The 23,196-nt window shown below is 40.4% G+C and overlaps 2 protein-coding genes and 1 pseudogene across 4 annotated transcripts in view; 1 reads left to right on the forward strand and 2 right to left on the reverse strand.

The window, feature by feature from the left end:
• The first annotated feature begins 1,359 nt into the window (after nucleotides 1-1,359).
• The window catches only part of APPBP2 (amyloid beta precursor protein binding protein 2), a 72,120-nt gene continuing 50,283 nt past the window's right edge, over nucleotides 1,360-23,196 (forward strand). For 2 of the 3 annotated variants that reach the window (XR_010343347.1, XM_064378436.1), the window contains exons 1-2: nucleotides 1,628-1,803; nucleotides 22,927-23,015. Coding sequence is in view for 2 of the 3 variants with exons in the window: in XM_064378436.1 (XP_064234506.1) it covers nucleotides 1,666-1,803; nucleotides 22,927-23,015 (227 nt within the window). In the remaining variant the exon portion in view is untranslated. Of the gene's footprint in view, nucleotides 1,804-22,926; nucleotides 23,016-23,196 lie in introns of all 3 variants that reach the window. The other variant, XM_064378437.1, reaches the window with a different exon arrangement.
• On the reverse strand, nucleotides 14,281-14,652 carry LOC135275698 (splicing factor 3B subunit 6-like; annotated as a pseudogene).
• Nucleotides 18,105-18,651, reverse strand: LOC105712469 (U6 snRNA-associated Sm-like protein LSm3). The gene has a single exon (XM_064378044.1). It carries the CDS (start codon nucleotides 18,631-18,633, stop codon nucleotides 18,328-18,330), a length of 306 nt encoding a protein of 101 aa, XP_064234114.1. The 5' UTR covers nucleotides 18,634-18,651; the 3' UTR covers nucleotides 18,105-18,327.

The raw sequence follows: 23,196 nt of genomic DNA on the forward strand, positions 1-23,196 counted from the left end.
ATTTTTTTGTAGAGATGGCAGTCTTGCTATGTTGCTCAGGCTGGTCACAAATAAGTTTTTATTATAAGCTTGTCCCCTGCAATATTTGTAGAGATAATAGATAATTATTCTTTTTTGTGGGGCAGGAATCCTGAGCTTCAAAAGCACCAGCGTCTAAGAAGTGATGAAGGATTTGCTGACTGAACCGAAGGCATGAGCCAAACTATTGCATGGACCATACTTACATTTCAAAACTATTTGTTTATCTCACATTAAGATGTGACTGGGCATTTGTATTTTTTTTACTTGCTAAATCTAGCAATCTGATCCTGAGGCCATTCACAGCTTTCCTATGTTCATAGATTATAGAGGAAGAATTTATATAGACTGAAGAAGATTAAATGTGTTTCTTTTTTGTGGAATTATTTAACCATTTAACACTTAAATACTAGGTGAAGGGTAAACCGAAAAAAACTCTTTCCGCTTCTTTTATCTCTAAATAGTCAATGAGGACATAATTATCGCTGTTTTCAGGACTTATATTGTAAGAGTAAGTAACTATGAGTTTGATAGTCTCACCAACACTATGGCCAATAATTTCTATGTTAAATTCCTAGAACGGAAAGATGTTACATCAAATTCTTGAAATTGCAGACTTAGAAAATTAAGTTACAGAAACAGCAGATGTTCAGACTGGGAAGGAAAGAAGTTGAAACAAGTACTTCCAATTATTCAACAATCCGCTGAAGCCGCCACTGTAACTCTGGGAATTGGAATACCATTAAGTCCTATCACGGCCATCACTTAGCCTTTTTTCTCTTACTATTATTTGTAATTCCATAGTCAAGCTAGCCTTCCGACTAAGTTCTGGGGCAGGAGTTTTCTTTTTTCGGAAACTATATTTGGATAACGAAACATGGTCAAAAAGTTAAAACGGTGCAAATAATTATACAAAGAAAAGTAAGTCTCTCTTCTGTCGTTACCCCTAGTTCCTGGATCGCGGGTTCTTAACTTGGGTTAGGAACTGAAGTCTAATTCTAGAGTAATGTGAATTTTCTCAATGCACAATTTTCAATGTACAGATAATTTTGCTTGTTTGTGGGGAGACGATCCAAACTTTTACCTGAGCCTCAAAAGAGTCCGTGACGCAGAGAACCTGCTGAAGTAACCGATGCGCCAGAATGACTTGGAACGGAGGGGTTCAAATATCGTGTAATAATTTGTCCCCTGTGTGAAAAGTCTACCCCTATCCACTCCACTCCACTCCCCGCCCACTAAGAATCGACGCTCTCCGTGGGAGGCATCCTGCTCCTCCTAAGCTTTCCGCCTGCCGCATTCCTCCCCTTCGGCGCGTCGGCGTGCGCTTACGTCATGACGCCTCACACGCAGCCCCGCCCCTGCAGAGATCGGCGGTGGGACGGAACCTGGGTTTCTCTCAAACCGGGACTGTGAGGCTTTGGCCTGGCCAGCCGCTGTTCTCGGTACCACTTTTTACCCGGGGCTGCGTCCGCTGCCGCCGTCCCTCAGTTCGCCCCCGGAGGCAGGGCAGCCGTGCCTTTTGCCGTGCGCCCGCGTGGCTGCCACCGCCCCTCCGAATCCTCCGGGGCCGCAGAGGGGTTCGCTACGGAGGGAGGCGGGGGCCTTCGGGAGGAGGAGGCGGAGGAGGCGGAGGAGGAGGGAAGGAAGATGGCGGCCGTGGAACTAGAGTGGATCCCAGAGACTCTCTATAACACCGCCATCTCCGCTGTCGTGGACAATTACATCCGCTCCCGCCGAGACATCCGCTCCTTGCCCGAGAACATCCAGTTCGATGTTTACTACAAGGTATGCGCCGTGGGCCTGCTCTCTGCTCTCCGCCCACAACCCCGGGGTCCTCACCCCCTTCCACGTCTGCGAACCCCCGCAGTTAACCCCTCACCCCTCGCAGTAGGCTTACTTCCCAAAACGTTTGATGCGGTGTCCGCGTTGCCAGTTGGGAAGCACCCTGTCTCCCCATGCCCTGTCTCTTAAGCTTTGGGGCCTTGAAATGATCTTCCTGAGGAGTCTTGCCCGCTTTTGGTGTTGCCTTCTACACAGTGACCCTCTTGGGTAGGCCTTTTGCGTGGACTTCCTCTATCGCGCCCCTGTCCCACCCAGCCCTTTCCTTCTAGCCTGTATCTTCAGGATATTTTCCACCCTCTCCTTCCAATTAATTGTCAGCATCAGCTAGACTTTTTTCCCTGCTCCTCCCCGACCCCTTCCTACTTTCTCATCTCACTGCCTTCCTTCCCCTAGTGTTTTGGTTTTTTGCCTCGTGTTCCTTCGTTTCTCCTTTCTTTTCCCAATTGGGAAGGAGTTAGGGATTATTGGAAATAATCTGTGTGTTTTATTTGTATATTCTTTAAAGCTTTGAATTTTTTTGTGGGAGAGGAAAAGGTTTATACTTGCAGTTAAATTAGGAGTTTTTGAAGATGGGAGTGCTGATCAACTGTTTGAAGAGGACAGGGAGAGGTCAAAAAAATACTTTCGATTATGTTCCTGTGTTTGAAAGTTGCAATCTTGCAGCATTCTTAAATTGCTCCCTCTCAAAAATCTGAACAGAAAGTCTCCAAGCCACTCTCCAAGGAGTTTCAAGGGTAAATGTCCTTAGATGTGGACTATTTTTGCACTGTTTTGAGAGTGTGGAGAACTTCATGAACTCAGAGCCTGCCTCTTCTCTCCCCCACATTTGAATGTGAACACTGGATTTATTATTCAGTCCTCCTTGTCTTGAATCCGCGTCCATAACTCTTAGTCTCCAGTAGCCACCCATGCAAAATGTGACCAGAAGTAAAACGTAATTTATTTTTTAGATCTTAAATACTTCTTCTTGATCTGTAGTTTGGCTTTAACAGTGTAAACTGATATTTTAACAGATGTGTATGTTATGTAGGTACAGTTTATGGCAGTTGTTTTATTGGGAAGATTGCCTGCTTTCTCCACCCCTAGAATATATATATATATATATATATTTTTTTTTTTTTTCAGAGTTAGCAGTTGAGGGGCTGCATTCTGCTAAATCCAGCTGCTTTGCACCAATTCTAACAATTAAAGTGGAGTTTCCCCCCTAAATACTTGGAGAAGATTCATTTAGGTCATGCATATTATTATTTTGGATTTAGGAAAAAAGCTTCCTTTATTCTTAATCCCTTTGATACATTGATTTTCTTCTGTGTTTATCTTAGGAAATTTTGTTCATTCAAGATACATTCCCCTGCAGGAAGGACAAATTAGATTTGTCTTTCTCAGCCTGGGAGACTGCAACTTTGTGTGTGCTCTCTGTCCATTTTATTAAATCATATGTAATCTTGTACCTCATATGTAATCTCTTCAGAAGAAATTATTGGGAATGTGATCAAAGTATATTTACTAGTTGAATTCACTCAAAATACTTGAATGTCTTCTAGTAACTTTCATCTCTAATTGAAGCTTTTCATTTGAAGATTGTTAGTACAAACAGACGGTGCTTTTGTCAGAATTTCTGTTTGACGTAGTTCACACAGTTTTAATATTGCTCCTTTTTGGTACACTTTTACTTCTTAATAGTTGTGTGCTTATTGGGAGTATGGCACTGTGCTAAGATGAAGGAAGTATTACATGTGCCTGTAACTGTGTTAAGTGCTTTTATATGTGTTATCTTGTTTAATCTTCAGAATTAAACTGTACTTCTGAAGTAGAGTACAGTATTACCCTGCTTTATTGGTGAGAAAGTTAAGTAATTTAATTAAGGTCTTAAGCCTGATATTTAGTTCCTGAGTTCCTTGCTTTTTTACTTAGGTACCTATCTTAACATAGTAGATTATTTTCGTGAAAGATATTATAACACTAATTTTTTATTAGCTTCCATAGAAATAGAGTGAAAGTCAATCCCAGGAATCTATTCTAGTCTTTAGTGGAGATATAAGAAGAAATTCTTCATTTTATTAAAATTAAAAAAAAAAAAGAGAGAGATGGGGGTCTCGCCATTTTGCCCAGGCTTGGGATCTTGAGCTCCTGGACTCAAGCTATCCTCCTGCCTCAGCCTACAGGCATGTGCCACCACACCTGGCTTTTCTTCCATTTAAACACTGTATTAACACATAAGTATAAGAAACTTTTTTTGTGTGGAGACAAGATCTTGCTCTGTTGCCCAGGCTGGAGTGCAGTGGTGATCATAGCTCACTGCAACCTTGAACCCCTGGGTTTAAGCAATCTTCCCATCTCAGCCTCCTGAGTAGCTGGGACTACAAGTTCATGCCACCCACACCTAGCTAATTTTTATTTATTTATTTATTTTTAGTATAGATGAGGTCTTGCTATATTGCCCAGGCTGGAGAAACTTTTTAAAGCAGTATAATTGCACACATAAATATAATACACTAATCCTCTGCCCAACTCCTGAAAATTTTAGGAAGGTTTACTATTTACAGTTTCCATTTTTCTCCACTTTAAAGCCAAGGAGAAACTCATCACTACATCTCTCTTGCAGTCCAAATTTCCATCAGTAGGCATAGTCATAGACAAAATTGTAGTATTTGTGGAATCAAAAATTTCCCCATTCTGCTTGTTTGGTGTAGTACAGTATGACTGTGTTAATTTTTGTAATAGCTTCAGATAAAGGCACAGTCATAAAGCATTAGGAGATGGGGTTATGAAATGAATGGAAGGTAAAGAAGTAGGAATGTTGACTGCTCCATAAGCAGGGAAGGGAGAGAGGAGTTGATAAATAGGGTAAAATATGAAGTATTTTATCTTTTTTTTTTTTTTTTAAAGAATGGAAGCCATTACAATATATTTGTTGGCTGAATGGCAGAAACCAAGAGAGTGAGCTTGAATATCCAAGTGAGATGGGAAATAAGTTATGGAGCAAGGTCCCTGAGGCAGGACCATGAGTTGATGTGTCTTGCCCACTTTTGGTCTTTCCTCCTTCACGATACCTAAATTAAGGTATTATCCTTATATTGGAGTTGGGGAAAGAATTTTTCTTCTGAGATCAGAAGGAAATAATTAAAGATATAAAGGCACGGGGCTCACACCTGTAATCCCAACACTTGGAAGGCTGAAGCAGGAGGATCACTTGAGCCCAGGAGTTCAAGACCAGCCTAGGCAACATAGTGAGACCCCGTCTCTAAAAAAAAAAGTAGAAAAAATTATCCAGGTATCATGGTGCATGCCTGTCATCTCAGCTACTTGGAGGCTGAGGTGAGAGGATTGTTTGAGTCCAGGAGGTCAGAGCAGACAGTAAAGTTTGATTGTGGTACTGCACTCCAGCCTGGGCAACAAAGGGAGACCCTACCTCAAAACAAGTCATGAATATAGATAAGTTTGTAAGAATGATTGTAACGAATTAGAAGGTGAGTTCATTTGCTGAGGGTGAGTGGTAGGAGTGGTAGCTTTTATGTAGGAAGTCTAAACAGAAGTTGGGAATGGCTACTGAGATGTATGAGAAGGAAAGGTGACTAAAAATATGTAAAAGAATTGACAGTTCAATAAAAATCAGTACCCTACCAAATACAGTCACGTGTTGCTTAATGACAGGGATACGTTCTGAGAAATGCATTGTTAGGCAATTTCATGCTTGTGGGAACATCGGGAATGTCAGAGAGTATACTTACACAAGCCTAGATGTGTAAGCCTAGATGGTAAAGTCTACTGCACACCTAGGTTATATGGGATAGCCTATTGCTGTTAGGCTACAAACTTGTACAGTGTTCTTACTTTACTGAGTACTGTAGGCAGTTGTAACATAGTAGTAAGTATGTCTGTATCTAAACCAGGGGTGTCCAATCTTTTGGCTTCCCTGGGCCATGTTGGAAGAAGATAAATTGTCTTGGGCCACACCATAAAATACACTAATGATAGCTGATAAGCTGAGGGGAAAGAAAAAAGAAAAAAAAACTCATAATGTTTTAAGAAAGTTTATGAATTTCTGTTGGGTCATATTGAAAGCTGTCCTTGGGGCCAGGTGTGATGGCTCATGCCTTCTGAAGACAGAGGCAGGAAGATAGCTTGAGCCCAGGAGTTTGAGACCTGCCTGGGTTCTCGAGATAGCGAGACCCCATTCTTCACAAAAAGGAAAAACAAAAAGTGTAACTGAAAGCTGTCCTGGGCCACATGTAGCCCGCTGGCTGTGTGTTGGTCAAGCTTGAGGTAAACATAGAAAAGTTACAGTAAAAATGCAGTATAAAAGATAAGAAATGGTAATGGGGCACTTAACATAAATGGAGCTTTTAGGACTGAAAGTTGCTTTGGTAAGTCAGTGAGTAGGTGGTGAGTGAATGTGAAGGCCTAGGACATCACTGTACACTACTGTAGATGTTATAAACAGTGTATACTTAGACTACTCTAAATTACTGTTAAAAAATAAAGTAATTGGACTGCAATGTCACTAGGCAATAGGAACTTTTCAGTTCTGTTATAATCTTATGGGACCACCTTTGTATATGCAGTTGGTTGTTGACCAAAATGTTAGGTGGCATATGATTGTAGTGGCTTGGATTCTGAAAGTTTTCTCTCCAACCATTTTGGTATAAAAGCGGATAAGATGAAGTGAAAGAATTGTAAGCCAGATGCAGTGATACATGCCTGTAGTCCTATCCTAGCTACCGAGGAATCTGAGGCAGGAGGATGGTTTGAGCCCAGAAGTTGGAGGTTGTAGTGTGCTAGCTGTCGTTGTGCCTGTGAATACTGCACTTCAGCCTGGGCAACACAGTGAGACCTCGTCTCTAAAAAAGAATTGTAGAACTCTATACAGAGTGAAAGAAAATAGACAGGGGGCTGCATTCTTATTCTAAAGAATGAAGTTTATGGTCAGGCATGATAGCTCACACCTATAATCCCAGCAGTTTGGGAGGCTGAGCTGGGAGGGTCTCTTGAGTCCAAGAGTTCAAGACTGGCCGGGGCAGTGTGGTAAGACTCCATCTCTTTAATAAAATGAAGCTTATGATCTTTTTATTTTAACTGCTGAAGGTCTATTTTGTGTTTTGTTCCAAATACAAAGTATGCCATACAGTTAAGCTTTACCTAGGTGAAGTGTTTCAGTAATGTGTCCTATTTATTATGTTCACAGTCTTGATTTTTTTTAAAAAACAGTCTCGCTCTGTTGCCCAGGCTGTAGTGCAGTGGCACAATCTCGGCTCACTGCAACCTCCGCCTCCTTGGTTCAAGTGATTGTTCTGCCTCAACCTCCCGAGTAGCTGGTATTACAGGCACCTGCCACCACGCCCAGCTAATTTTTGCATTTTTAGTAGAGATGGGGGTTTCACCATGTTAGCTAGGCTGGTCTTGAACTCTTGACCTTAGGTGATCTGCCAGCCTTTGCTTCCCAAAGTGCTAGGATTACAGGAGTGAGCCACTGCACCCAGCCTCCTTAATGATTTTTTAAAAAATTATTTAAAGTATGCTGAAAAGAAAATAACAAAATAAAAATAAATATGCTGAAAACTGTACTAATTACGTTCTGATTTAGGATGAGAGTTAATTTTTTTCTTTTTCTCTGTATTTGTATAGCTGTATACAGCTTGAACCAACATTCAGTTTTCTGAGAATTTTTAAAAATTCACTGATTGCCAAGCATGGTGGCTCCTGTCTGTAATCTCAGCACTTTGGAGGCCATGGTGGGAGGATTTTGCTTGAGTCCAGGAGTTTGAGACCAGCCTGGGTAACATAGTGAGATCCCATCTCTACAAAAAAGAAAAAATTAGCTGTGTGTGGTGTTGCATGCCTATAGTCTCAGCTACTCAGGAGCCTGAGGCAGTAGGATTGCTTGAGCCCAGGAGGCTGAGGTTGCAGTGAGCTGTCATTGCACCACCATACTCTAACCTGGGTGACAGGGTGAGACCTTGTCTCAAAACAAAAAAAAAGATTAAATTTGGCTACTGAAATTATAAAAGTATCAGAAGAAATTATTGGGTCAATGTTTTGGAATGGGAAATGACCGAAATTTCTTCTTTAGACAAATTGTTTTTCTTTCTTTTTTAAGAGACAAGGCCTCCCTCTGTCTCCTGGGCTGTAGTGCAGTGGCATAATCATAGCTTACTGCAGCATTGAACTCCTGGCCCCAAGTGATCCTTCTGCCTCATCCTCCCGAGTAGCTAGAACTACAGGTGTATGCCACTGCACCTAGTTAATTAAAAAATTTTTTTTCTCCTTCTTGCAGGAGATAGCAACAAAAATACCTTTAAAAAAATTTTTTTCATAGAGACCAATCATATCTCACTTTGTTCCCCAAACTGGTCTTGAACCCTAGCCTCAAGCCGTCTTCCCGCCTCAGCCCCGCAAAGTGTTAGGATTACAGGTGTGAGTCACTGTGCCTGGCCTAACAAATTATTTTTAAGGTAATATGCAAATTATGAAAATGTCAAATACTATAAAAATAAGTGGCCAGGAGCAGTGGCTCATACCTGTAATCCCAGCACTTTGGGAGACCAAGGCAGGAGAATTGCTTGAGCCCAAGAGTTCAACACCAGCCTGGGCAACATAGTGAGACACTGTCCTTACAAAAAAAAAAATTCAGGCTTGGTGGTGCATGTCTGTGGTCCCAGTTGCTTGAGAGGTTGAGGTGGAAGGATCATTTGAAGCTCGGAAAGTCAAGGCCACTCAATGACCTGTGATGGTGCCATCGCATGCTAGCCTGGGCAACACAGTGAGAACTTGTCTCAAAGGAATAAAAAGTAATGTAAAAATAATGTTAAAATCTATCTTTACCTCTTGTCTTATCATCTTGCCAACACTGGAATGCCATCTTGGCATGAAAAAGGGTTTTCTAAGAATGAAACCTAAACCCAGAAGGAAAAAAAGAAATTGATGTGTTGGAATGCATTAAAAAGTAGAGAGCCAGGAGCAGTGGCTCACTCCTGTAATCTGAGAACTTTGGGAGGTCAAGCTGGGAGGATGACTTGAAGCTAAGAGTTCTAGACCTGCCTGGGAAACATAGGGAGACCCTGTCTCTACAACAAAATTAAAACTTAGCCAGGCACGGTGGCATGCGCTCATGGTCCCAGCTACTCAAGAGGATCACTTGGGCCTGGGAGGTTCAAGGCTGCAGTGAGTGGTGATCTTTTCACTCTACTGTCAGCCTGGCAGAGTGAGACTCTGTCTATCACAAACCACGTATGGGGTGGGGATGGTAGCTTATGCCTATAATCCCAGCACTTGGAGAGGCCGAGGCAGGTAGATTGCCCAATCCTAGGAGTTCAAGACTAGCCTAGGTAACATGGCAAAATGCTGTCTGTACCAAAAAATAATAAAAAATTAGCCAGACACGGTGGCATATACCTGTAGTTCCAGTTACTTGGGAGGCTGAGGTGGGAGGATTGCTTGAGCCCAGGATGTGGAGGTTGCTGTGAGCCAAGATCATGCTATTGCACTGCAGACAAAACAAGACTGTCTCAAAAAAAAAAAAAAGAAAAGAAAGAAAGAAATTGTTAGCACACTTTAAAAAAAACACTTTGCAAATGACAGCATCTGACAGATGAAGGGCATGTTTTCTAATACAGAAAGATCTAATTCTAATCAGTTTGAGAAAGGCAGCTAAGGCAACTAATTCATGTCCTGAAAACCTGAACAGCCAGCTTACAGAAGAGGAAATATGAATGGCCAATGAACATTAATGGATACTCAACTGAAATACAAATACAAATGCAAGATGAAGCCAAATGCAAGAGAATCATGATGATGAAGAAAGAAAATCTGGAGGAATTAAACTTAATTGTTACCTAGCTGTAACCATTAAGATAATATGGTGTTGGCACATGGATTGACAAATAGACCAGTGGATCAAAATGGACAGTCCAGAAACTGACTGATACATATGCTATCATCAACATTATGATAAAGGTGATACAGCACTATGATAGGGAAAGGAAAGTCAAATTAATGGTATTGGTCAATTAATTTCTGTATCAGGGAAGAAAGTATCTTGACTTTACCTCACACCACACACAAAAGTCATTTCCAGATAAATTGCTCATCTAAATGTGTAAAAACGGAACCGCTTTTTAGAAAAAAAATTTCTTTATGTCAGCAAAGATTAATTAGAATCTCAAAGTAGGTAAATATAAAGTGTGAAAAATTGGTGCTATATTAAGATCAAGAACATCTCATCAAAAGATATCATTAAGCAAGTGAAAAATCAAGCCACAGAGTGGGAGAAGATATTTGCAGTACCTGTATCTGACAAAGGACTCATCGTACACCTAAAGAATTATACATTAATAGCAGAGAAGAAGCCAGGCACAGTGGCTCACGGCTGTAATCCCATCACTTTGGGAGGCTGAGGCAGGTGGATCACCTGAGGTCAGGAATTTGAGACAAGTCTGGCCAACATGGTGAAACCCCATCTCCACTAAAAATTTAAAAAATTAGCCGGGCATGGTGGCAGGCATTTGTAATCCCAACTACTTGGGAGGCTGAGGCAGGAGAATTGCTTGAACCTGGGAGGTGGAGGTTGCAGTGAGCTGAGATTGCTCTGTTGGACTCTGGGCTGGTGACACAGTGAGACTATGTCTTTAAAAAAAAAATAGCAGAGAAAAATACTTAGGTTTTTTTTTTGTTGTTGTTTTTGTTTTTTGTTTTGTTTTGTTTTTAATGAAGAGAACTTAAATAGACATCCCAAAAGAGAATATTCAGAGGGCTAGTCAAACATTTAGAAAGCAACTCAACCTTATTTTCTCTTCAGAGAAGTACTGTTTCACTGTACACCCATCGCAGTGACAAAATGAAAATGTAAACAAGGATATGGAAAAATAAAAAACTCTCATACGTTGTTAGTGGGAATGTAAGTTGATAATGCCATTTTGGAAAAGTAGCATTATCTACTAAAACTGAACATAAACACACCCTGTAAGCCAGTAATGCTACTTCAAGATATATATGCTTACGAATGTTCATAGCACCACTATTCATAATAGCCCCAAAGTGGAAATTGTCCAAATTCCCATCAATAGAAGAATCAATATTAATAAATAGTGAGATAATCATATAGTAGAATATCATGCAATGAAAATGAATGAACAACAACTACTTGAAATAATATGAATAACTCTTGCAAATGATACTGAGTGAAATAAAGCAGTCACAGGAATGTATACCAGAGGTTCCTAAACTTTCTTGCTTTGTAACACTTGGCTCATGGCAACCTCAGGCTAAACGAAATACCTGACAGTTCTGTTTATTAAGTATTGAAATCCAAAAAAACTTCGTATTCTTTATGTCCTAACAACTTAAGATCTGTTTTTTTAAAATGCACGAGAATTGAAAGAAAAAACTTTCATTCTTAGACGACCACATTAACTAATGGGATGTTTGTTTGTTGGGCAGTGTACAGCATCTCAAACCTTGGAATCAGACCAGATACCACCACAATCATCTTTTTTTTTTTTTTTTTTTGAGATGGAGTCTCACTCTGTCGCCCAAGCTGGAGAGCAGTGGCATGGTCTCTGCTCACTGCAACCTCTGCCTCAGCCTCCTTGGTAGCTGAGATTACAGATGCGCACCACACACCTGGCTAATTTTTTACATTTTCGGTAGAGACTGAGTTTCACCATGGCTAGGCTGGTTTCAGACTCCTGACCTCAAGTGATTGCCTGCCTCAGCCTCCCAAAGTGCTGGGATTACAGGCATAAGCCACTGCATCCAGCCTCAACTTATGTTCCTTAATGACTTTTGCATGTTACTCTGTTATCACAGCAACCACTGAAAACACAACTTCATAAAGATGTCATTGAAAGCAATGTAGTATACCAATCTAGTAGTTGCAACAATTGCAGGTGCAACAAATACAGATGTTGAATGTTGTTTATCTCAAATTAAGAATATCTTGTAGTGCCCCACGGCACCTTGGTGCACAGTTTGGAAATTGTGGGTGTGTAATATATTCCCATTTATATGAAGTTCAAAACAGGCAAAATTTAGGTGTTGGAAGTTAGGAGACCCTATCCTTGCACAGTAGTGATGATGCAGGGACAGAAGTGAGGCTTCTGAGATTTTGGTTATACTTTTTTATGATCTGGATGCTTATTACAATTGAGAATTTATCAAGCTTCACATTTAAAATATGAGTTGTGTACTCTTCTATATGAATGTTATACTTTGATTAAAAAAATTTAAAATAAGTCAGGTGTGGTGGCTCATGCCTGTAATCCCAGCACTTTGGGAGGCCGAGGCTGGTGGATCACCTGAGGTCAGGAGTTTGAGACCAGCCCTGTCAACATGGTGAAAACCCATCTCTATTAAAACTATAAAAATTAGCCGGGCATGGGTTTATGCCTGTAATCCCAGCTACTTGAAAGGCCGAGGCAGGAGATTAGCTTGAACCCGGGAGGCGGAGGTTGCAGTGAGCTGAGATCGCACCACTGCACTCCGGCCTGGGAGACATAGTGAGACAAAAAAGTTTTTTTTTTTTTTTTTAAGACAGAGACTCACTATGTCTCCCAGGCTGGAGTGCAGTTGCTCATGTCTGTAACCCAACACTTTGGGAGGCCAAGATGGGTGAATTACTTGAGGTCAGAAGTTCGACACCTGCCTGGACAACACGGTGAAACCCCATCTTTACTAAAAATACAAAAATTAACTGGGCGTGGTGGCAAGTGCCTGTAATCCCAGCTACTCGGGAGGCTGAGGCAGAAAAATCACTTGAACCTGGTAGATGGCGGTTGCAATGAGCTGAGATTGCACCACTGCACCCCAGCCTGGGTGACAGAGTGAGACCCTGTCTCAAAAAAAAAGTTTTAAAATAATATCAGCCTTTACCTATCAGATTGTCATGGTTGAAAAATTCAAATCACTCATACCCTTTAACCAACAATACCATTTAAATAATTTTTCTTCCAGGAATACTTGTTGAATATATGGAAAATCCTATTCAAGGATATTCAGTGTTTGTTCATAAACAGCATTGTTTACGATGGCAAAGTTGAAAACAACCGTATGCTAATCAGGAATGGAATATCATAGTGCATTTATAAAGAATGAGTATTCTATATATACTGGAGTAGAGATGCCAGAACATAGAGCAAGTAGGGAGAATAAAAAGTTTGTTACAAAGTAGTATGAATAGAATAATCTTATATGTGTGTTTTGTTTTTGCTTTTTTGGTAGAAATGGGGTCTGACTGTGTTGCCCAGCCTGGTCTTGAATTCCTGGCCTTAGGCATTCTTCCTGCCTTGACTTCCCAAAGTGCTGGCATTATAGGTATGAGCCACCTTGCCTAGCCTCCATTGTGGGTTTTTTGTTTGTTTATTTTGAGACGGGATCTCGCTCTTTTATTCAGGCTGGAATGCAGAATTACAATCACCACTCACTGCAGCCTCCACCTCCTAGGCTGAAGTGATTCTCCCTAGTAGCTAAGACTTACAGTTGTGTACTACCATGCCCAGCTAATTTTTGTATTTTTTCCAAAGATGAGGCTTTGCCACATGGTTCAGGCTGGTGTTGAACTCCTGGGTTCAGTGATATTCCTGCCTCAACCTTCCAAAGTGTTGGGATTATAGGTGTGAGCCACCATTCCTGGCCATTTTTTTTTTTCTTAATGTGGGGAAAATATATGTATGTTTACGTGTTTGCATTGAAAGAAGAATATAGAGGAACAAAACAAAAAAAAATTTTTTTTTTGAGACAGAGTCTCCCTCTGTTGCCAGGCGCCAGGCTGGAGTGCAGTGGTGTGATCTCAGCTCACTGCAACCGCCGCCTCCCGGGTTCAAGCAATTCTCCTGCCTCAGCCTTCCAAGTAGCTGGGACTACAGGCGCATGCCACCACATCCAGCTAATTTTTGTATTTTATAGTAGAGGCGGGTTTCACCATGTTGGCCAGGATGGTCTCAATCTCCTGACCTTGTGATCCGACCGCCTCATCCTCCCAAAGTGCTGGGATTACAGGCATGAGCCACCATACCTAGCCACAAAACAAAATTTTAATGGTGTTTACTTAAGGAGTAGGATTGCAGTTCCTTTTTACTTTGTACATGTATGCTTTTCTTTATTTTAATTTATTTTTGAGATGAAGTTATGCTCTTGTTGCCCAAGCTGGAGTGCAATGGTATGATCTTGACTCACTGCAACCTCCGCCTCCTGGGTTCAAGTGATTCTCCTGCCTCAGCCTCCTGAGTAGCTAGGATTACAGGTGCATGCTACCATGCCTGGCTAATTTTTTGTATTTTTAGTAGAAACAGGGTTTCACCATGTTGGCCACGCTGGTCTTGAACTCCTGACCTCAGGTGATCCACCCACCTCAGCCTCCCAAAGTGCTAGGATTACAGACATGAGCCACTGTGCCCGGCCTCAAAATAAAAATATAGAAAACAACATTTATTTTGGTGAATCTGTGTTGATACCATATTTCTCCTTGAGAAGCTTCAGCTGTTCCTCCTCCTTCTTTGTGTCCATCTTCTGAAATGCCTTGTTGGCATTGTAGTACAAAACCACAAGTTATCTGTTACAAACATTGACTCCCAACAGGTGATCACAGGCATTCTTGGCAACAAAGATTTCTTCATAGACCACATAAGCTGTTCCTCTAGTTTCAGAAGTGTTCCCCATTCTGATTTGATGAATAGTTCCGTATTTGCCAAATATATCATACATTGATTCAGTTGTGATTTTGTATGACAAATTTCTTATTTACAATATTTGATTTACTCCAGGTGGAAGTCGAATGCTTGCCCTCTTAGCCACTTGCATTGCTGTCTTGGTGGGCTGATGAGGTTACTGTAGCAAATGCTGAAATTCCTCCAGACACCTCCTGAGCTCGCTGGACTTCAGACACTGCATGGCGTCAGGGGCAAGACATCAACACCCAGTCTCTGCCGGAAGTTGTTACAGCACCCACAGAATAGCACTGTCTCACGCCGAGACACATCCATGTAGCATTCCCTTTCAAATAGACTCCCAGAGCAAAAAAAAAAAACCACCCAATTTTTTTTTTTTTTGAGTAAAGACTTTCAGACTTATTTCTGAAACTGTATACTATGTGTTCAGCACTTTTTTTTCCCTGAGACGAGTCTTCTGTTGCCCAGGCTGGAGTGCAATGGTGCAGTCTCAGCTCACTGCAACCTCCACCTCCTGGGTTCAAAGGATTCTCCTGCCTCAGCCTCCCAAGTAGCTGAGACTACAGGTGCATGTCACTACATCAGGCTAGTTTTTGTATTTTTAGTAGAGAGGGGATTTCACTATGTTGGCCAGGCTGGTCTCAAACGCTTGACCTCGTGATCCGCCCACCTTGGCCTCCCAAGGTGCTGGGATTACAGGCGTGAGCCACTGCTCCGAGCTCTATTCAACATTCTTGAAGTGCTAACCAGTACAATTAGAATTAGTAAAAATTGGCAAAGTCAACTGAAAAACTATAGCAGTAAAGGAGCTGATTACACATTTATAATTAAAAATTCAATTTTTCTATATGCAGTATAGGAAAGATTATATCTGATTCAAAATAATATAACACCCCAAGGAGTAAATCCAAAAAGACACCCAGAAGTCTTCAATAAATGTAGAAGAGACAATATTTTGTTCCTAGATTGGAAGATTTGGGGTTTTAAATCTGTAACTCTTCCCAAAATCTACATGTTCAGTGTAAATTTAATCAGAATCCCCAGAACAGTTCTTAGAACCAAGTTAAAAAACTTAAAAATGTGTAGTGGGAAAATATATATATATATTATATAATAGAGGATTAAAGTTTATTAAGCATATTCCAAACTCTTGCATATCAATAAGAAAAGGAGACTGAAAAGTGTGCCATTATGTTGACGGTGATTTTCTATGTGCATGGTAAAATTGAGCAATTCTTTTTGAAATTCCCTACATTTTCTAATGTTCTTAAAAACATAAATTCTGAAATCAGAGGAAACAAATGTTTTACAGTTGGTTATCTAGAATACAGAATGAGTTTTCTTATAGAGGCAGAATGTATTTTCTTTTTTTTTTTTTTGAGACAGAGTCTTGCTTTGTTGCCAGGTGTCAGGCTGGAGTGCAGTGACGCAATCTTGGCTCACTGCAACCTCCGCCTCCCAGGTTCAAGAAATTCTCCTGCCTCTGCCTCAGCCTCCCTAGTAGCTGACTACAGGCGCGTGCCACCATGCCCAGCTAATTTTTGTATTTTTTAGTAGAGACGGGGGTTTCACCATGTTGGCCAGGATGGTTTCAATCTCTTGACCTCATGATCCGCCCACATTGGCCTCCCAAGGTGCTGGGATTACAGGCATGGGCCACCATGCCCGACCAGAACATCTTTTCTTATGGCTATACTGACCTCTCCTTCTGCCTCATAGGAACACTTCTGATTTTCACCACATATTGGTAGTAAAGCTTCAAGAAGAGAAGCTGAGAAACTTATTCCAAATACAGAGATTGCTGGTATATATTGTGTTATGTCTGACTGGTTATTGCTGGCTACGCCTTAACATCTAGCTAGATTTTTGTTTTGAACTTCCATTTGTGCTATGGTAACATCTCCTACCTTTAACACAATTATACTATCTTGACAATTATGCCATTGACCTATAAAGTGAAGTATACAGTAGGAGAATCTCAGTAAATACACAGTTCATTCTTTTAACCATTGGAGGAAAAAAACTCTTAATTTCTTGTTTCATGGATGATTGACCTAGTGACATCATCATTATAAATGGACAGCATATTTAAGTTTTAGTAAAGTACTTTCTGAAATGACACTGTAATCAAACAACAGATAAAGGATATTAAATGTATGGTATAAAGTACAAAGAAATGGAATGTCAATATTATAATATAACTTTTTTTTTTTTTTTGAGATGGAGTTTTGCTCTTGTTGCCCAGGCTGAAGTGCAATGGGGCGAACTCAGCTCACTGAAACTACCGCACCGCCTCCTGGGTTCAAGCAATTCTCCTGCCTCTGCCTTCCGAGTAGCTGGAATTACAGGCATGCGCCACCATGTCTGGCTAATTTTGTATTTTTAATAGAGACGTCTCCACGTTGATCAGGCTGATCTTAAACTCTTGACCTTAAGTGATTCGCCCACCTCGGTCTCCCAAAGTGCTGGGATTACAGGCATGAGCCACTGCACCTGGTCTATAATTTTTTCAGAGTACAGATGAATTTTTTTTCCCCATAGACAAGATCTCACTTTGTCACCCTCGCTGTAGTGTAGTGGTGCAGTTATGGCTCACTGCAGCCTCAACCTCCCAGGCTCAGGCGATCCTCCCACCTCAGCCTCCCAAGTACCTGGGACCACAGGCACATGTCACCACGCTTGGCTTTTTTTTTTTTTTTGTAGAGATGGGGTCTCCCTACATTGTCCAGGCTGGCCTCAAACTCCTGGACTCAAGCAGTCCTCCCACCTTGGCCTCCCAGAGTGCTGGAATTACAGGTGTGAGCCACCACACCCAACCTCAGATGATTTTTTACTTTTTAAAATTGTTTTTGAGGCAGGATTTTGCTGTGTTGTCCAGGCTGGAGCGCAATGGTTTAATCATGACTCACTACAGCCTCAACCTTTGGGGCTCAAGTGATCCTTCCACCTCAGCCGCCCAAGTAGTTGGGACTACAGTTATGTACAACCACGTCTGGCTAATTTTTTATTTATTTTGTGGAGACGGGGGTCTTGCTACATTGCTCATGCTGGTCTCGAACTCCTGGTCTCAAGCAGTCCTCTTGTCTTGGCTTGCCAAATTGCTGGGATTACAGGTGTGAGCCACCGTGCCAGCCTTCAGAATCATGTAAGTGAAGATAACACATGTTTATTAAATGAAACATATTCTTCTTTTATGTTAGAGGCAAAGGATACATTTACAAGATTTTTCTGTTTTAGAAAATTAAATACGTACAAAAATAGAATAGACTAATGGATTCCTATATGTCTGCCACCTAGCCTTAACATTTACCAATTCTTGACCAGTTTTGTTACTGAATCTATTCTTCCCTTCACTTTCCCCTTTCATGTAGTGTTGGGAAGCAAATCTAGACATCAGATAATTTCATCTATACATATTTTAGTAACTACCATACCATTATAACACCTAAGGAAAATGAACAATAATTCTTTAATGTTCTTTTTTTTTTTATGAGAAAACACCAATTTTAATTTAAAGAAAAAAAATCAGAAAAATATCTGTGAGAATTATGGAGCAAAAGAAGTCCTGACAAAGAGTTCTGCATCTTGGTGGTCATATTTATTGGAAGAACTTGAGAAAAATGAAAATACAATTTAGCTTAAGAAGTTGTGAGTTATCTGCAAATCAACTCATTTCAGGAGTGGAAGAATCCCTGGAATTATTTCTTAATATCAAAATGTATGCAGGTTTCTCTTTTGAATGTCTTGTACATTTAAAGACGCCCCTGTACAAAGTCTCCTGTTTTCCATACAGGACAAATTCTTTGTTTCAGCCAACTCTCAGCGGAGGGGCAACCAGTACAACGCCATCTCCCCGGACAAAGAGCATTGGAATATTTCGTTTCATTGATTTATATATCTCTTCATATGTTTCTTCATCAATTTCCATAGTAGTCATAGTTTCTTCATCTCCTAAGATCATATTTAAATGTTGATCATAAGCATGTAATCTGCCTCGAAGCTCTCTGTCATTTCTCATTTTCACATAAATTCGCTCATCTAGGCTGAGGCTGATAAGATCCAGGGGCTCCTCTACAGTGTTGGTAGTTTGTTGCTGGTCTACATCGTCCTCCATGTTTCAAACCCTGCGCCCTTTCCCCTTTAACGTTCTTAAATATACAGTCACTGTTCAAATTTTCAGTTGTTTCAAATGTGTATTTTTTTCTTTTTATGAAACGGGGTCTTGTTCTGTCACCTAGGCTGGAGTGCAGTGGCATGCTCTTGGCTCACTGCAACCTCTGCCTCCCAGGTTCCAGCAATACTCCTGCCTTAACCTCCTGAGTAGCTGGGGTTTCAGGCATGTGCCATCATGCCTGGCTAATTTTTGTATTTTTAGTAGAGACAGGGTTTCACCATGCTGGCCAGGTTGGTCTCGAACTCCTGACCTCGTGATCCACCCGCCTCGGCCTCCCAAAGCGCTGGGATTACAGGCGTGAGCCACCATGTCTGGCCTCAAATGTGTATATTTTTATAGTTTGCTTGTTTGGATCAGGATCCAGGTAAGTTTCACATGTTAACATTTTGTCGATATACCTCTTGAGTCTCTCTTGATCTATAGTTTACTTTTCCTTCTGTTTTCTTTTCTTTGCAACTTATTTGTTGAAGAAACACATTCCTTTGTCCTGCAAACTCTACAGAGTTTCCTAAAGTCTAAATTTTGCTGATCAGTATATACAGCATTTTCATTTCCCCTCAGAAAGACCTGGGTGTGTTTGCATGTGTCTGTCTGGGGACTTCATGAGTTTCACTGGTTTCGGACCTTTTTAATGCCATATTCTGAGTTTGGGGTCTGTAAATCATCTAGGTAGTATGAATTTGGACCAGGTACCCATGTATGTCCTGGGCTGGAGGTTTCGGTTTTTCATAGGAGACTTGCTAAGGCTAGAGGAGATGTTGTAGACTTCTTTAGGCAGGTAGTTAATCTCCAGGTCTCTTTGCTTGCAGGATATACTGCCTCAGCTCCTTTCTGGACTTTGATACTCTAGCTTGAAACCATTCAGAGTTATAAACTACTCTGTTTTTCTTCTTTCCTAGCCACTTTCAAGTTTGTATTTTCTTAATTTTTGGCAACTCTGGAGTTTCTATGCTTGGTTTCAGTTTAGCTATTTATCCAAAAGTTATTTTGTGATTTTTTTTTTTTTTAATATCCAGCCTTTGTATGTTCGAAAGAGGGTCGAAAGGCTAGCATCTTTGTCAGTGCTGTCTGCCATATTGCTAGAAATGTTCCTAGCAATTTCTCTACATCTGAAGTTCTTGGAGTAGATATTTTATTTGTGTTCTTAAAGCAGTTTGTCTACCTTTGTTGTATAATCTGTGAACATTTTTTTTGTCTTTTGAAAGATTCTAAATTTTTTGAGATTAGGGAACAGTTCTACAAAATAATACAAAAATTAACCAGGTGTTGGTGACTCGCACCTGTAGTCCTAGCTACTCCGGAGGCTGAGGCTGGAGAATCTCTTGAGTCTGAGAAGCAGAGGCTGCAGTGAGCTTGGATTGCGCTGCTGCACTGCAGCCTGAGCAACAGAGTGAGACTCTGTCTCCAAAAAAAAAAAAGAAAGAAAAAGAAACAGCTTGGCTGGGTGTAGCAGCATGTGTCTACTTGGAAAGTTGAGATAGGAGACTCTCTTGAGCCCAGGAGTTGGAGGCTGCAGTGAACTATGATCACACCACTGCACTCCAGCCATGGTGACAGTGAGACCCTGTCTCAAGAAAATGAAAATGAAAGGTGCTTACAGTCTGATTGGAGAGGCAGTAGTAAACTGTGTGGAAATGAGGTTTTTCCCAAAGTGTCAAAGTTACCAACCAGATTAACCTGGACAATTTCAGTAAATAAGGATGTTGTATAATAACAATACTAAATCATTGATTTAGTGTTGATTTAGAGTAGAGGCTATGTCTTGAATTTTTTTGTGTCTTCTGAGGTTCTGAATTCCATCTAAAGTAGGTAAGTACCAATTTGGATTATTGATTTAGAAAATATTTAATGAGACCAGGCATGGTAGCTCATGCCTCTAATCCCAGCACTTCAGGAGGCTGAGGTGGGCAGCTCACCAGCCTAGCCAACATGGAAAAACCCCATCTCTACTAAAAATACAAAAGTTAGTGTTGCATGGTGATGCACACCTGTAATCCCAGCTACTTAGAAGACTGAGGCACAAGAACTACTTGAACCCAGGAGGTGGAGGTTGCAGTGAGCCAAGATTGTGCCACTGCACTCTAGCCTGGGTAACAGAATGAGACTCTGTCTCAAAACAAAAAAAAAAGAAAGGTTCAATTGAAGACTACACCCAGCATTATGCAATATATCCATGTAACAAACCTGCAGAAAGAAGGGAAGGAAGGAGGGAGGGAGGGAGGGAGGAAGATTCAGTTGAAGCCCACACCCCAGCGTTATGCAATATATTCATGTAACAGACCTGCACATGCACCCCCAAATCTAAAATTTTTGAAAAGAGAGGAAAGAAAATTTTTTTTTTTTAAAGAAAATATTGAATGTACTAGGCACTTTGCTAGGTATTGGGAATATAGTGATGACTATGGTCACCTCATAGAAGGTTGAATGTGATGGAATAATATATTTAAGAAATGACTGCTTAAGTGAATGCCTGCATGTCTTAATGCTACCATGAAGGTAAAAAAAAAAAAACAATGTGTCATGAAAAAGTTTAACAGGACACAGAATTTAGATTGCTGAGTCAGAGGAAGGTCTCTGTGAGGAAGTAACATAGTAGTTGAGAGGATTTGGATGAGATATAAACTAACGAGGCAAATAATCATGTTACCAGTGCTTCATGTAGAGGTAGTAGCATATGTGTGCAAAAGTTATGAGCTGTAAGAAAGCTAAGGTAGCAGGAATATAGGGGACAGGGAGAAACAGTAGTCAAAGATTAGGTCAGAAAGATAGGCAGGCATCAAAGCTGGGGGCAGTGGCTCAGGCCTGTAATACCAGCACTTTGGGAGGCCTAGGCAGGAGTATCACTTAAGCCCAAGAGTTCATAGACCATGCTAGGCAACATAGTATGACTCTGTCTCTACAAAAAAATAGAAAAATTAGCCAGGCATGGTTGTGCATACCTGTAGTACTAGCTACTATCTGGGTCTGAGGTGGGCGGATTGCTTGAGCCCAAGAAGGAGATTGAGGCTTCAGTGAGCCATGATCATGCCACTGCCCTCCAGCTTGTGAGACAGAGGTAAGACTGTCTCTCAGGGAGGAAAAAAAAAAGAAAGAAAGAAAGGCCAGGCACAGTGGCTCATGCCTGTAATCCCAGCACTTTGGGAGGCCAATTACTTGAACCTGGGAGGCAGTGAGCAGAGATCGTGCCACTGCACTCCAGCCTGGCAACGGAGCAAGACTCCATCTCAAAAAAGAAAAAAGAAAAAAAGAAAAATTAAACAGCTGAATATAGAAACTGCCAGTATTTGTTAATAGGACATATTTTCAAACTAAAGCAACAATTTTTCTAAGTTCTGTTTTTAAATCTCACTTAGTAGGATGCACCAATATTCAGTCATTAAAGGAATACAGTGAATTGTCAAATACATAAAATTTTGTTTTTAGGCAAAGTAGTTGTATAACTTGTTTTTGTTTTTTTTTTATTTTTTTTTGAGACAGAGTTTCACTCTGTCACTCGGGCTGGAGTGCAGTGTTGTGATCTTGGCTCACTGCAACCTCCGTCTCCTGAGTTCAAGCAATTCTCCTGCCCCATCCTCAAGCAGTTCCCTCCTCCGCCTCCCTAGTAGCTGGAATTACAGGCTCAAGCCACAGTGCCCAGCCTTAAAATGTTATTTTAAATAGCAGTTCTAAAATGTTAGAATGTATAAACCATTATGACGTGATTAGAAATCCTTCCATTCTGCATTACTATAGACGTACTCTACTATTGGTGTGTTTTTGAAATGTTATACTCAAGACTGAACTGAGATTTCTGAGGTGGTCATATTGACCAGCTCTGTTTTCTGGACATTACCTTCGCCATTATTTTGATAACTTTACATTGACTCTTCAGTTTTGTTTAAGTAAAAAAGTTAGCAGGTTAACATTTCTTTAATGATTTTTATCTGTATTTAGTAAATACATAATTATACAGTACTCTGTAGTACTCACCATGTTCCAGGTACTGTTCTAGGTGGTTTACAAATACCAATTTATAATGATTATATACAACTACTAAAATATTTTTATATGAATTGTAGAAATTTGTTAGTGTTACATTTCTTTTAAGCATCTTTCCTGAAATAAATCAAATTACATTTATCAAAAAAAATAAAAAAAATAAATTAAAAAAACAAATTACATTTATCAAATATGATTAAAGTAAAAATAAAATTGTAGAATTTTAAAATCATAATTATTTGTTTTTTATTGCAGCTTTACCAACAGGGACGCTTATGTCAACTGGGCAGTGAATTTTGTGAGTTGGAAGTTTTTGCTAAAGTACTAAGAGCTTTGGATAAAAGGTAAATTCTTTTTAAAAAAATTGTGGTAAAATATACATAACATAAAGTTTACCATTTTAACCAAATTCAATGGCATTAAGTATAGTCATATTGTGCAACCATCAGCACCATTCATTTCCAGAACTTTTTCATTACCCTAAACAAAAACTCCTTACCCATTAAATAGTAACTCCCCATTCCC

This window comes from Aotus nancymaae, unplaced genomic scaffold (genome assembly GCF_030222135.1).
Source record: "Aotus nancymaae isolate 86718 unplaced genomic scaffold, 86718_ANA_hifiasm-v0.15.2.pri h1tg000018l, whole genome shotgun sequence".
Taxonomy (NCBI): domain Eukaryota; kingdom Metazoa; phylum Chordata; class Mammalia; order Primates; family Aotidae; genus Aotus; species Aotus nancymaae.

Excerpts from the sequence above, each read along its gene's own strand:
- LOC105712469 (XM_064378044.1), bottom strand. The coding sequence starts at position 18,633 with ATGGAGGACGATGTAGACCAGCAACAAACTACCAACACTGTAGAGGAG.